Source organism: Chiloscyllium plagiosum, unplaced genomic scaffold (genome assembly GCF_037043375.1).
Source record: "Chiloscyllium plagiosum isolate Xiang-an unplaced genomic scaffold, Cpla_swu_hap1 HiC_scaffold_32, whole genome shotgun sequence".
Taxonomy (NCBI): domain Eukaryota; kingdom Metazoa; phylum Chordata; class Chondrichthyes; order Orectolobiformes; family Hemiscylliidae; genus Chiloscyllium; species Chiloscyllium plagiosum.
Genome location: NW_028270170.1, coordinates 1,638,992 through 1,654,571, shown reverse-complemented (window position 1 = coordinate 1,654,571; position 15,580 = coordinate 1,638,992). Strand labels below are relative to the sequence as shown.

The window sequence follows — 15,580 nt, the reverse complement described above, 5'->3', positions numbered from 1 at the left end:
TAAACAATAAAGGTTTGTTGAAATTGCATAGAGTACCCAATGATCTAATAGAAGGTAGGTTTTGGAGGGGTGTTTTTCTGACTGGAGGTCTGTGATCAGTGATGTTCTACATGGTTCAGTGCTGGAACCTCTTTTGTTTTGAACTTATAAAATGGTTTCAATGAAAATCAGGTGGTCTGACTAGGAAGTTTGCAGATGACATGAAAATTGGTGGGGTTGTTAATTCAAAAGCTGTTAGTTTAACAGCACAGCTTCTCAGAATATTGCATTGGCAAATTCATTACAAAGAAAATAAAACAAGTGGCTGATTCATTCACACATCATAACACCAAGTATTTCAAAAGTTTTTATTTAATTTGATATTTTACTTCATAATCATATTAGGCTATCCCACCCCTTACCATAATCCTTCAGTACAAATGAACATGATTCAAACTACAAACTTTTGTATTGCCTTTTACAATCTCAATGTGTGACAATGTTCTTAACAGCCAATGAACTATTTTAGAAGAGTAGGCATTGCAGCAACCAATTTCTGCATTTCAAAATCCCATTAACAGCAATGTGTTCAACACCAGATAACTTGCAGGTTTTTTTTATTGATATTGTTTGAGGGATAAATATTAGGCAGGCCACTTCAAAACAGAACCATGGGACCTTTTAGGTCCAACTGAGCAGATGGATTCTGGGTTTAATGCCTCCTTTGAAAGTTGGCACCACATCTCAGTACGGCACATCAGTTTCAGCCTTGATTGTTAAGCTGAAGTCTATGAATGGGAAAATGAACTCAGATTCAGAGGTGATAATGCCTCTCACTGAGCCACAGTTAACAATGATAGTACAATCCAAAATACTAAACTTCTGTTGATAGTTGACATTAAAGTGAAACTTTGCCACTTTCAGGTTCATGAGAGCCTTCCTGAGGCTTCTCCACCTCTTTGGAGTGGGCGGCCCACAATATGAAGAGCTTCCTTTCAGACGATGTAGGTGCTGCTCGATGTGGCTGCAGTATTTGTGACCCATCCCTAGTTGCTCTTGAACTGATCAGCCGTCCAGATTATTTCAGCGAGCAGTTAAGAGTCAACCACATTGCAATGGGTTTGGAGTCACATGTAGGGTCAGACCAGGTAGAACATAGAACAATACAGCGCAGAACAGGCCCTTCGGCCCTCCGTGTTGCGCCAACCTGTGAACTACTCTCAGCTCATCCCCCTACACTATCCCATCATCATCCATGTGCTTATCCAAGGATTGTTTAAATGCTCCTAATGTGGCTGAGTTAACTACATTGGCAGGTAGGACATTCCACAAACTTACCACTCTCTGAGTAAAGAACCTGCCTCTGACAACTGTCTTAAATCTATCACCCCTCAATTTGTAGTTATGCCCCCTCTTACAAGCTGGCGTCATCATCCTAGGAAAAAAACTTTCACTGTCTACCCTATCTAATCTTCTGATCATCTTGTATGTCTCTATCAAATCCCCTCTTAGCCTTCTTCTTTCCAATTAGGACAGAACCAAGTTTCTCAGCCTTTCCTCATAAGAGCTTCCCTCCAGACCAGGCAACATCCTGGTAAATCTCCTCTGCACCTTTTCCAATGCTTCCATGTCCTTTCTGTAACAGGGCGATCAGAACTGCATACTATATTCCAAGTGTGGCCACACTAGCATTTTGTATAGTTGCTGCATGACAAGAAATGTTAAAAATGTTAGGGATGGCAGATTTCTTTCCCTGAAACAGTGAACCAGATGGGCTTTAACAACAATCGATGATCATTTCAAGGTCACGATTACTGAAACTAGCTTCCAATTCTAGATTTTACAAAATTAATTGATTTAAATTCCACAAGCCATCATGGTGGGATTTCAATTTTTGCTCCCTCCTCCCAGGTGTCTGCATCACTAATCCAATGATAGTATCACAGTGTCGTGTCTCCCCATAACATAAAGACTATTTGGAAATTTCAGTGCTGTACAACACTCAATCTACAGATTACTAGCCTATATTAAGCAGATCCTTTCCATCTGGCTCGGTCGAACAGAGATATATACGCTTATTTTTGTTACAAAGGTGAGACTGTGAGCCATCTGTTCAGTCACAAAGTTCAGACAATTCTAACCCTAACACTGCTCATGGCCATCATTCCAGATTAGGACAGGATGTGGAGAGCGGCGAGCAGGAAATATGAAATTTCATCTTGAAGCCTTGGATCCACAAATATTGAGACAGTATCAAGCTATAGGGAATCCCACACCTTGGGAATAGATGTTATTCCACCTAACTGAACACTGCCTCAGTTTTCTTGCTGCTATGTTATAAATTCTGATAGTGTAAGAAACCTCCTGCAAGTGAGGTATGTTCAAATCTGGTTCCCTGCATCTCGCAACTTACTGGATTTGCAATGTTTAAAGGGGATGCATTGGAAAGAGTTTTAAAAAATTATTAGTTGGGGTCAGGACTGGGTTACATGTAAAGGTGTGTTAACTGTTTGGAGTATGGAGTTGACTCAAGGTCAGCAGGTTTGGTGCTGGCCTCTTGGGATTTTGCTTGTTCTGGGCAAGCTCATTCTCAACAGCTCAACGAGAAATGATGGGATAAACATTACCACAATCCACATGATTTGGATCACCTGACGAAGGAGCAGCGCTCCGAAAGCTAGTGTGCTTCCAATTAAACCTGTTGGGACTATAACCTGTTGTGTGATTTTTAACTTCACAATCCACGTGTTTTTACAAACAAGGTTTTCATCAGTCTTCCATTGCCAGTGGGTCCAAGGTTGTTGCTTGGAATCTTTATTTTCAGAGAAATAAAACTCATGAGAATCAATTCATTTCTCATGAAAGTGAACGATTAAAAATGTACACAACTGGTTCCAAATATGACGAATTGCATTATTTAACACAAAGCAGAGCTAACTTGTTTAAAAAACAAACTATATAAAATCAAAAAATCTTTGTTTGGAAATAATTTTACTGTAACAGTCTAGTGTAAAATCTAATGAAGCAGGAAATATAAAAATGTTTCACATTTACATTCACAGTAGAAGTATATTTATTTTGGGTGTTTATACAGCAACAGCTGGTTATTTCAGACAGCACAGTGAATCTGCTTTCCTGTTTTCACAGACTGTTCCCGCGGGTCCCGCTCGGTCATGGGTCAATGATCACTCAACCTGCTGTATCAGTTACTGCCCTGATAATGGAAGCTGCCCTCAATATCTGCAAAGTGCTGGACCATACAGAAGGCCGTCTACCTGTTCTCCCCTTTTGCCTGTTACATCTAGTATCACCCCATTGAAAAAGCAGTCAGTTTCTAATAAAATGGAGTGGATTGAATCTGCAGTAAAAATACTTTTGGGAATGAAGCTCTTGTTAGAGAAATTCCAAACTGTGGCACAAATAAAACAGAGTATGCTCAAAGTTGAAAAATCCTTCAATATCAGAATAATAAAACAAACATAGCATGCCCATCAGCCTCTGAAATAAAGCCAAGTTTAAATTTTAGATTTAGGCTATTGAATAGAACATTCCTCTTGAAAAATCAACTAGACTTTTCCTTTTTCAGATACTAGAACTGCTATGCAGCTTCAGAGTTTTGTTTTTTTTTGTTATAAAGATGTACTGATCTTTTGTATAGATGATAATGCCTACAATAGTGAATAGGTTAATGATTTGGAGATACAATATATTGTATGTGGGTGTGAACCACAGAAGTTGTAGAACAAACTGTCAAACACAATATTGCTTGTGAGATGTACACATGAATGAACTGTATCAGTCAGGACAGGCTTATGGAAAACTATATCACTGCAATCTGATTGCACAGACTTTTAGGTCTGTGTAAAAAACTAAGATGGATGTCTAATTTACACGAGCAACAGTGCAGACGAAAGCAATATGTTTTCAAAATGCACATTTAAAGCTGCTAATCTTAACAATTTACAGGATTTGGTTGCATGTTTCCTCAGTCATTTTACTGTATGTGTGTTGGTGAAGGTGAAATTAACAGTTTCAGGATTCTTATAGACTCCCCACTACCAATGTTACTGGGCAAATTCAGTAAAAGTTGTCAGATTCAGAAACACCACAGTGTGACTTGGGTTCTCTGGGAAGACAATAGGGTTTAGGCTGTGTAATGGCAGCATTGAAATTAGATGCATGATTAGCTATGTAAAACTTAATTAGATAAGGCAAGAGCAAACAAAAACAGAAATAATCCAAGTGCAAGAGTAATAGATCCAAAGTAAATACATGCTAGATTACCCAACAGCAGGCCACAAAACAGTGATAAGGCCATTCCTAGTGTTATACTGAATTTTACATTAACAAAAGGAATTCTTGGGTTCATATGCAAGCTGTGGGCTATTTGTCAGCCCACACATGTGGTACTCTAGTTACACTGCATGCTGCAGAGTGACAATGCTCAGATACAATTATTATCTGAGAGTGTTTGTTAATGTGCACTGGTTAGACTGTGAATTCTGGACCCCGTCGCTGTGTGCAACTCAGAACACTTTCTGCATTTCTTATTTACTTGTGTAGAAATGGGAAATAAAAGTGCTTTGTCAGTACATGCTGAGATCTGAGACTCTTATCTTTCTTGCAATACAGGCACATGCTGTTCAAATATTACACATAGTATCTTAAAGCAATATCTATAAAAGTTATAATGCTGAAAATCATAAAAGAAACACACAAAAAAATGAGGCCACTAAGAACAGAAAGAAAAAATACTGGTGAGGGCTGTTGAAGTTGAGATCCTAAATCTTCTAAAAATTCTGAACTATACTATTACATAAATTCCCTACATGACTGCTTTTCTCATATCGTTAAAGAAAGCAGTAATGAGTGTCCATGTCGGATACACACAGTGCATGGAGCAGTTCCAATGGCAGTTTAGCCAAAACAATAAAGGAACAAATCAAACTTGACGAAGTCCTGATTGTGACAAGCACCTGTGACGTTACTGTTTTGTTCTGTTCCAATACTACAGACTTCATACAATATAAAAGCTGCGTTAAAAAGGTGTAAGCAATTTACAAATGCAAAAAGAATCTAACAGGAAAGGCAATTCACAAAGCATCAATTTGAGGTTTGATATTTCATGCACGCTTCTCCCTTTGATTGACTGGATACAATACCTGAACTCACTCCAGTGCACAATCCAGTTACTGGATGAGAAATGTCCTTCCCTTCCACATTGGACTGAATTGAGTGACTCTTCTTGCAATCAGCATTTCAATGATCCTCATCATTTGAAAGGTAGTTCTGAGATTATCCTCCTCCGATCTGAAGCAAGTGTTTGAGATGGCAATGGAAGAAGCTCTCATCAGGAATGAGTTCTGAACATCAGAAATCTCTGGTATTCACATTTGTAACAATTTAGTAGAAGTCAAGGGATTGGGTTTACTGAGCTATGAAAAACAAATCCCTCTCAGAGATGACCGAGTTATAAGGCAACTGGTGTTGTAGAGATGTTTTTGACACCACCAAGGTCAGAATTACCACTACTTTCAAGAAAGAACAAATGACATCCTGTTACAGGGACACAGGCAGATCTTGAATAAGGGCCGTATGAATCAAAGAAGTGAACTGCTCATAATTTTAATGGTGAGACCTCATTGTCCTTCAGATGCTAACACAGGAGAATGCCTTAGCATGGGATGGCATCTTAATTTAATGCCTCTTCCTTCCCAGAAACTCTCACAATATGAATTGCATTAGTTAGTTAACTTCACTGTTCTTTTAGAAGGCATTTTGTGTAATGTTCAGATCCAATCAGCTTTGTATCTGGATAATACCCTATAGTCTCTCCATGGTCAGCATTGCTGCTTAAATGTTACTTGGTGAGTTCATTACTGCTACAATGTAATGCTCAATAAAATGGCCTTTACCTGATCGCAGGTGTATAGATTTCAGATGAGTACACACAAAGGCACAGAAACACAGCATTAAGTATGAAAGCAAAGCATGAGGTCTAAAATATTTTTGGTCTGTTTGCTCCTGGGATGAATCATCTCTATAGCTCATTTTCTGCAGTAACGATGCTCCCCTCTGGCTATATGAGAGGAGAACTCATATCTGTCCTGGCTGCGATATCCACACACGTTACATTCAAAAGGGTCACGAAAACCATGGCAGCCCATGTGTATAGTGAACATCACATAATCCAGGTACAGCACTCGACAGTGGTCACATTTGAAGACTCTGACCTGTTCACCCTCATTAGTAATCACCTTAAACATCTCGCGGCCCAACCCCCCTGTTGTTTTCATGACGTCAAATGGTTTTGGGCTCTCTTTGATGGCAGGAACCCCATTTCTGACTCGGGGTGCAATCATCTGATGCTGCAGGTATGCCTGACTCTGTCGCTCCTCGTGGTTGCTCTCTGTGTCTGTGGAGTCCTGGCAACTGTTGCTGGGGGACACCCCTCTTTCAGAAGACTTTGTTTTCAATTGGCAACCAGTGTTCTCTGTGGTTGCTTCTCGCACATGGCCGTTCGGGGCATCAGAACGTGTGAGAGACAGTGGGTAGAGGCTGCTGATGACAGACACCATCTCTGAGGTGGGAGCAGGGGCTGTCTGGACAAGGGGCCGCAATGATTCTGCCCCCAGATAGGAGATGGCATTGTTGATAGCCTGGTCCATGAAACGGGTCTGCATCATTTCACCCTCCTTGTCATAAGATGGGGTTGAATTGTACTGCAGATCAGGGTAGCCCAGACAATACTGCTTCTCACCTGTGTATAAAAAGAAAATCAGACTTTAGGGGTTGTGAGGGGCATCGCAACTCAAATTCTACATCAGGTGATAAGTTCCAGAGTCATCAGGAGTTAATGGCTGTTATGGATAACACAGAGTTATAAAGCAGCTGATTCACTCACTGTAATGGCTACCTAATATGTGGATCAGTATAACATGAGGGACTGTGAGAAGAAGCAGATCAGTAACTTACCCAGAGTCTATGAGATGTTCAACTGCTTCTTCATTGAAACTCTTTACACACTTAGGGTGTACCCTGCAGCATTTATTTTGTAAGTTGTCCCACAACTCAGTCAGTGTGGGACAGCCCACAATGGAATTCAGTTTAGATCCTATGGGCTCATACATAGTTTTGACATTTAGTGTGCTTTATTAAAGATGGGAATGAGTTCTTAACAATAAAATAAATTATCTAAAGTTGCTCTATGATATATGAAACGGAGATTATCACATTAATCAAACACTTGTAAATTTCTTCATAATGTTAATTTCCTGTTTTGCATTTACACTACCCACAGAATGAATTTTCCAAATGTCACTTATAAGGGATATGGCTCTAACACAATATACAATAACTTTAAGTTCATCCCATTATTTTTTCGAGAAAGGTGTCACTATGTCTATTCTCTTTGATATACTTATCCTCATCATGACATTTCAGTACAATTCACTTCTCACTTTGAAAGAATAACTTTGTGATTCTGTGCTCCAATGTGCAGCTACACTTGTAGGATGGGCCAGGGCTGGAGAGCCTAAGGAGAGGAAGGCAAGAGTGGAGAGACTGGGTTTTAAAGGCAGGTAGAGGAGGAACAAAATGGAAGGGTGGGGTTGATTGACATCTTGGGAGGTGCTGTGACAAGGACAGGGAACCCCTGATTGAAGAATCCAGCTTCACTGCTGTCTTTTCAAAAATGGCTTTTAGACTCTGGCCACTTGCCAGGTAGTGGAGCTGGACTCAGGTCTTTAAATGCCACTTATTGGTTAGTCAGGGTATCGACAGCAGCTTTATCTAGCAATTCCCCAACCCCATATTAAGAGGAAGGAACAAGTTGGGGAGGGCAGGAAGGAGCTGGCCTGAGCACCCAACATATTTATACTCTTACCCAGTTTTGCTAGAAACAGCAGCAAGACACCAGAATGTCCAGGCCAATGTCACAGGTGTTGGTCCAACCTGCAATCTTAGTGTGAGCACTTCCAGTTGGGAACTCAAGGCTGCACAATGGTCTTAAATTCCCCGAAATGTGGAATCACTCCCAGACAGGACTAAATGGAGGCAATGGGGCAAAAACCATCAAATTAAGTGCCACACTTTGACAAGCTCAGGGTGGCCTTTCCTGGGTATATTTAATTCATTTGTTTACAATGGCTTTGTTTACAATGGCTTAAGAGGCAATTTGTCTGGGATTTGTGTTCATATGGAATATTCTGAATGGAAAATGAATCCCTGGCTCATGGACAGACAAACCTGCAAATGCAAGATTGATGACTGATGCTAAGAATTGAAGGAGTGGGTACGGAACACAGTGAACTCATTCTGTTTGTGCTGATGATGATAACCCTGCACATGAGAGGCAGGTGACAACACAATTCATGCACAATTTCTCCAAAGCTGCCTCACTCTGATAGACACCTGTCTTTGATTAGAGCTCAAACTTTCTGTTTCAGTGACCAATGTTTAAATAATGTTTAACTACTGGCACCCTCTAATATGATGGCATTGTTCACTAATAAAGAACGAGTTTAAAGCTAACTGCTCTATACCAAAACCTACTTCATAATACATACTCAAGGTTGGAGTTACAGACAGGCCCTGCCATACTCTCTTCAGTCAGGAATGTGGGAGACGTTATGGATGAAACAGACTGGGGGTAAGTAGATGTGGAGCACAGGAAGTTTATTTCTGTGTTATAAATTCTATGTAATGTTTTTGTTAATGACTCTACTCATAGAACCATTCACCAACTCTGTTATATTGTAGATTAGATTAGATTACTTACAGTGTGGAAACAGGCCCTTCGGCCCAACAAGTCCACACCGACCCGCCGAAGCGCAACCCACCCATACCCCTACATTTACCCCCTACCTAACACTATGGGCAATTTAGCATGGCCAATTCACCTGACCTGTACATCTTGGGACTGTGGGAGGAAACCGGAGCACCCGGAGGAAACCCACGCAGACACGGGGAGAACGTGCAAACTCCACACAGTCAGTCGCCTGAGGCAGGAATTGAACCCGGGTCTCTGGCGCTGTGAGGCAGCAGTGCTAACCACTGTGCCACCGTGCCGCCCACATTCCCTTGAAGATGCTCAGCAACAACTTAGTTAAGCCCCATCAAGTTATCATGTGTGTGCAGCCATGCCAAAAACAAAGGGCTCTGCAGAATCCCAAAAAAAACCCACTAGAGTGTATTATCATGTTTCCAGATAGGGAAACTGTATCAGCCTTGTCTACAATACTCAGTGTGAATCAAAATCAGTTGAAGCACTTCCTTTTGAATTCAACATGAAGAAATGCCGGATTTAATTTCAAAATGCTCAAAATATTTAATATTTAAACTCTAATCAATAAGCTTGGTGAAAAAGTAGAATGATTCAGGTACCGGGCTAATACGTGTACCAGTGCTGATAGACCCCACAGCATTGCACTGAAAGGCGACACTGAACCTCTCCTCCGGGGCTCTGCACTATATTCCTACTTCAAAGTTAAGAGAGATACAATATATATTCCACCATGTGATATGATTCATTCATTGTGGTTTCCTATTTATTCCAATGTGCAAAAGGTACAAGCAGACTTGATAAAAGGGTAACAAGAATAAAAATGTTAGCATATTTACTGCATTGGCTCCCCAGTCATGTGCACGCATCATTCCTAATAGGATCATTGTATACGATTGTGCTCTCTTTCTGTTCCTCTCATTTTTATCATTTTTCTTCACTTTCTAATCATCTGTTTCTTCCTATTTCATGTTCTATGTAGGATAAATGGCTCAGAACAGGCCATTCAGCCTGCTCACCCCATACCCTATGACTCCCTTCCATCTTTCTGCATCTAAATCCATGCTGTAGCCATCTATTCTCTTCTCTCTCACTCACTTGTCTAGCTTCTTCATATCTGGATCTATGATTATTCATCTCAGTCTCTCCCTGCAGGTGCAGCTTGCACATTCTCACAGCTCCCTGGGCAAAAACAAAATTCTTCTGAGCGCTCTGTTGGGTTTCTTGGTGACTATCATATCATCATGACCTTCAGGTTAAACTCACCAGCAGTTGTCTCTTTCTCTCTCTAATGGGAGAGCAGTCCTATGGTGCTCTAATACTACCTGCGTCTATCAAAATCTTTTAAGAATTTTGAATACTTCTTTCAATTACTTCACCATTGTTGTGTTTCAGTTTTCAGTTTCCTTCCCAACTCCAATAGACCAAAGATGCAAAAGTTACCCTGCCTGAAGCATTATTTGATACCATTTTATGTCTCTAGTTATGTTCACTACCCTAGGCAGTGCCAGTCTCTCCCTCTGTGGTCCACACTGTGGGACTCTGAACTTATTATCAGGGGATAATCCGTGGCTCAGATTAATGCAGTCTCACCAGAGGGAAAAAGCTTGGAGGAAGATAAGATCCCAGGCTGAAATGTATAAGCAGTGAATGAGTGAATCAGGTAATAGATATACTCTGCTTGGATACCACCTTCAGATTAATATTGGAACCATAGGGTTGAGATGAACAACCCTCAGTGAGACTGAAGAAAAACAAAAAATTTTCCCTCCATCATAGTGCAGTCCGACAGTCGCCTTGCAACAGCAACTGACCTCCATTAAGGAGCAAGTGTTTAACAATCTGGTCGTAATGAGGATTAGAAAGTTGAGAAAAACAAATGCTCATGCCATGACTGTCCCTATTCTGGGTTCTGGCAAAGAGGTTATTTTGGAGACAACAAACTCCATGGAGAAACTGATGTGAGGGATATTGGTGGGGATAGATTAATGTTTAAGGAACAGGAAGTACTTGCAGGAAGTGTCATAGACCCTATGTAGACTGTAAATCAGCCATTGTAGGAGTGGGTCTGATGTGCAGGAGACATCCATGTAGTCTTTGATGCTATTTTTATCAAGAAAAAATGAAGGTCATAAGTGAGAAATGTCTGCAACATGAAAATGAATGCTTCATGACATTGCTCCACTTCTGCATGGTGTAAATGGAAATGTACCAGTATTTCAAACTGAAATTTTCATGAAATCCTCAGCTTTTGCTGAAATGCAATGTTGTTTAACATTGGCTGCTGCTGAACCAAAAGCATATAGAGGAATACTTAGCTTCAGTGGAAACAAGCAGATATTCAATTATTACCTACAGTTAGGAAATTCTGAAATACAAACTGAGAAACTACATTTCTATTATCAAATAAATGTTTGATTGGGGTCCACACTGACAGAGTCATACAGCATCAAAACACATGCTACAGTCCAACCAGTCCATGCCGAACATAATCCCAAACTAAACTTGCCCCATCTGCCTGCTCCTGGCCTACATGGCTCAAGCCTTTCCTTTTCATGTATTTTTCATGTCTTTTAAACAGTGTAACTCTGCCCGCATCCACCACTTCCTGAGGAAGTTCATTCCACACACGAACTACCCTCAGTGTAAAGAATTTGCTCCCATGTCTTTTTTGAATCTATCTCCTCACTCTAGTCTTGAAATCCCCCATCCTAAGGAAAAGACACCTGCCAGTAACCCTATCTATACCCTCCATGATTTTATAAATGTCTATGAGGTCACCTCTCAACCTCCAATGCTCCAGTGAAGAAAGTCCCAGCCTATGTGCCCAGTGGAGGTTAATACATTTACAACATTTAAAGGGCATCTGGATTGGTGTACGAATAGGAAGGATTTAGAGGGATGTGAGTCAAATGCTAGCAAATGGAACTGGACTAATTTAGACCGCCATGGACAAGTTGGACCGAAGGGTCTGTTTCTATGCTGCACATCTTTATGACTCTGATTCTATCCAGCCTTTCTTTATAAATCAAACCTTCCATACCCAGCAATATCCTGGTAAATACTTTCTGAATCCTCTCTAGCTTAATAATATCCTTCCTAAAATGGAGTGAGCAGAACTGGATACAGTATTCCAAAAGAGGCCTCACCAATGACCTGTACAATCTTCCCAACTCCTAGATTAGATTACTTACAGTGTGGAAACAGGCCCTTCGGCCCAACAAGTCCACACCGACCCGCCGAAGCGCAACCCACCCATACCCCTACATTTACCCCCTTTAACCTAACACTATGGGCAATTTAGCATGGCCAATTCACCTAACCCGCACATCTTTGTGACTGTGGGAGGAAACCGGAGCACCCGGAGGAAACCCACGCAGACACGGGGAGAATGTGCAAACTCCACACAGTCAGTCGCCTGAGTCGGGAATTGAACCCGGGTCTCTGGCGCTGTGAGGCAGCAGTGCTAACCACTGTGCCACCGTGCCTCCTATACTCAAAGGTTTGACCAATGAAGGCAAGCAAGCTAAATGCCTTTTTAACACCACCACCATCTCCACCCCAGTCTACATGTGATGCAAACTTGAAAGAATTATGCACTTGAACCCCTAGGTCTCTGTTCTACTACACTATCCAAGGCCCTATCGTTAATTGTATAAATCCTGTCTTGCTTTCTTGTACCAAAATGCAATCCCTTGCATTTATCCAAGTTGAACTTCATCTGCCACTTTGCCAAAGGCTTTACTGAAGTCCAAGTCAACAATGTCTACTGCTCTGCCCTCATCAATCGTTTTGGTTATTTCCTCAAAAAACTCAATCAAGTTCGTGAGACACGATTTAGATTAGATTAGATTACTTACAGTGTGGAAACAGGCCCTTCGGCCCAACAAGTCCACACCACCCCGCCGAAGCGCAACCCACCCATACCCCTACATTTACGCCTTACCTAACACTACGGGCAATTTAGCATGGCCAATTCACCTGACCTGCACATCTTTGGACTGTGGGAGGAAACCGGAGCACCCGGAGGAAACCCACGCAGACACAGGGAGAACGTGCAAACTCCACACAGTCAGTCGCCTGAGGCGGGAATTGAACCCGGGTCTCTGGCGCTGTGAGGCAGCAGTGCTAACCACTGTGCCACCGTGCCGCCCACCAGTACATTTCCCTAGCACAAAACCATGCTGACTATCCCGAATCAGTTATTGCCTCTCTAAATATTTATAAATCCTAACTTTTAGAATCACCTTCAACAATTTACCCACAATCAAAGTCAGGCTCACAGGTCTATAGTTCCCCAATTTCTCCTTACAACAAAAGTACAACATTAGCCATTCTCCAGTCATCAGGTACCTCAACGCGTACTTACAGATGATGCAAATATTTTTTCAAGGGGTCTCACAATTTTCTCCCTTATATCTCACAACATTCTGGGATACATTAGATAAAGTCCCAGAGATTTTTCCACGTTTATCTTCTCTAACATTTCCAGATCCTCCTCTTCTGTAGTGTGAACTGTTTTTAAAATAATACATATTTCCCTAAATTCTCTAGCCTCCATTTCTTTCTCCACAGTAAACATTGACATGAAATATTCATTTAATTTCTCTCCCATTTCCTGGGGTTCAACACTGTGCCACCATGGGCGGCACGGTGGCACAGTGGTTAGCACTGCTGCCTCACAGCGCCAGAGACCCGGGTTCAATTCCCGCCTCAGGCGACTGACTGTGTGGAGTTTGCACATTCTCCCCGTGTCTGCGTGGGTTTCCTCCGGGTGCTCCGGTTTCCTCCCACAGTTCCAAAGATGTGCAGGTCAGGTGAATTGGCCATGCTAAATTGTCCATAGTGTTAGGTAAGGGGTAAATGTAGGGGTATGGGTGGTTTGCGCTTCAGCGGGTCGGTGTAGACTTGTTGGGCCGAAGGGCCTGTTTCCACACTGTAAAGTAATCTAATCTAAAAAGCCAATCTTTTTGATTTTTAAGATGCCCTACCCTCTCTCTAGTTACCCTTTTACTCTTAGTATATTTGTAGAATCCCTTTAGATTATCCTTAACCTTATCTACCAATGCTATCTCATTGCTTTCTTTAGAGTGCCCCTACACTCTTTATATTGATTAAGAAAATTCATTTGAACCGGTCGTCTATATCGAAGATTCTCTTTTATTCTTGACTAGAACCTCAAATCTTTTATTCATCCATTGTTCCTTATTCTTATCAGCCTTACCTTTCACTCTAATGTACATTCTGCCTCTGAACTCTCAATAACACACATCTGAAAGCCTCCTCCTTTTACCTGCGAATAGTCTATTCCAATCAACTTTTGAAAGTTCTTGTCTCATACTATTAAAATTTGCCTTACTCCAATTTAAAACTTTAACTTTTATGGAAGGCTTATCCTTTTCCATAACCATTTAAAAACAAATAGAATTATGATCACTAGACCCGAAGCGTTCCCCTACTTTCACTTCAGTCACCTGCCCTCCCTTATTGGCAAAATAAAGGTCAAGATTTGCTTCTTCTCTATTAGGAGCATCGACATATTGATAAAGAAAATTTTCTTCAACACATTTGACAAATTCTTCACCATCCAAACCTTTATCAGTCAATGTTTGGAAAATTAAAATTATCGAGTAGGATGGTCTGTCTTCCAGGATTTTAAGAGATTCAATTGCTGTTGTGAAACAATAAAATTATTTAGAAATAACATCAAGTTTAATGAGTGTTTGGAGTTTACAGTCCTCCACCTGGTGTGTTTCCAGGGGGAGCAGCACATAAAATAGGCCATGGTGGTCTTCATCCTAGGACCCCCTTGTAGTTCCAGTAGCAGTCACTACTAAGTTCTAACACTGCTGGGATTGTTAGAGCTCCGCAATCAGATTAGCCAGCCGCTCTCAAAGATGGGATTTGCTCCCATTGACAGGCAGAAGATACACACTCTCTTCATTTAGCTACTGACAGCATATTACTGCTGCATGACAGGCTTTTTTATTAAGTTGGTGGGCTGTTGTCCAACTTTTGCAATAAAGTATTGAGCAATCTGGCACCTTTGACAAACTGAGAGCAGAAAGTTGTTCCTGGTACAAATTGATAAAACTCTGTCAGTAACTGAATCTTTGCTGCAAATGATTTAAATGTAATAAACTGTAATTGCTCTCTGATAGTGAATCTACTGCTTTAAATTAACAATTTTTAGTAAATTTTGTTCCTATCAAAATCACTTCAGAAACACGAACTTTGCAACTTTTCTCCACAACAAGCATCTTCGATCAAGAACAGCATAGATTAAATCATTCAAGGAGAGGCAAGGGTTAATCAAGGATAGTGATCATGAGGGAGATCATATTTAACTCATTTTGATTGAATTTTTTTGAGGAAGTGATTAGGGTGTAAATGAAGGTCGTGCAGTTGATGTAGTGTACTTCAACTTCAGTGAGGCTTTTCACAAGATTTTTGGCAGACTGCTTAATTAAGAGGTCAAGAGGCCAGGGCAGTCTGGATTGAAAATTGGCTTAATGGCAGGAAGCAGGTGGTGATGGTCAAAGGTTTTTGTGACTGGAGGCCTACATCAAGTATCATAGAGTTTGGTGCTAGGTGCCTTGCCATTTGTTGTGTACATTAATGATCAAGACATGGCTGTAGGAGGTGTGATCAATAAATTCACAGATGACATGAAAATTGGTGAGAAGAAAATCCTTAGACTAAATGACCATATAGATGAGCTGGTCAGATTGGCCTGAACTATAGCAAATGGAATCTAATGCTGAAAAGTGTGAGTGATGCATTTTGGGAGGACTAACAAGTCAAGAGATTACGTGTTGA

The 15,580-nt window shown here is 41.0% G+C and overlaps 1 protein-coding gene across 3 annotated transcripts in view; it reads right to left on the bottom strand.

Moving 5' to 3' along the window:
- Positions 1-333: 333 nt before the first annotated feature.
- Positions 334-15,580, bottom strand: part of LOC122539702 (zinc finger protein Aiolos-like) — a 228,060-nt gene continuing 212,813 nt past the window's right edge. For all 3 annotated transcript variants that reach the window (XM_043674701.2, XM_043674703.2, XM_087977701.1), the window contains exon 8: positions 334-6,739. In XM_043674701.2, the coding sequence (XP_043530636.1) occupies positions 6,027-6,739 (713 nt within the window). In that variant the 3' untranslated portion in view covers positions 334-6,026. The remainder of the gene's footprint in view (positions 6,740-15,580) is intronic.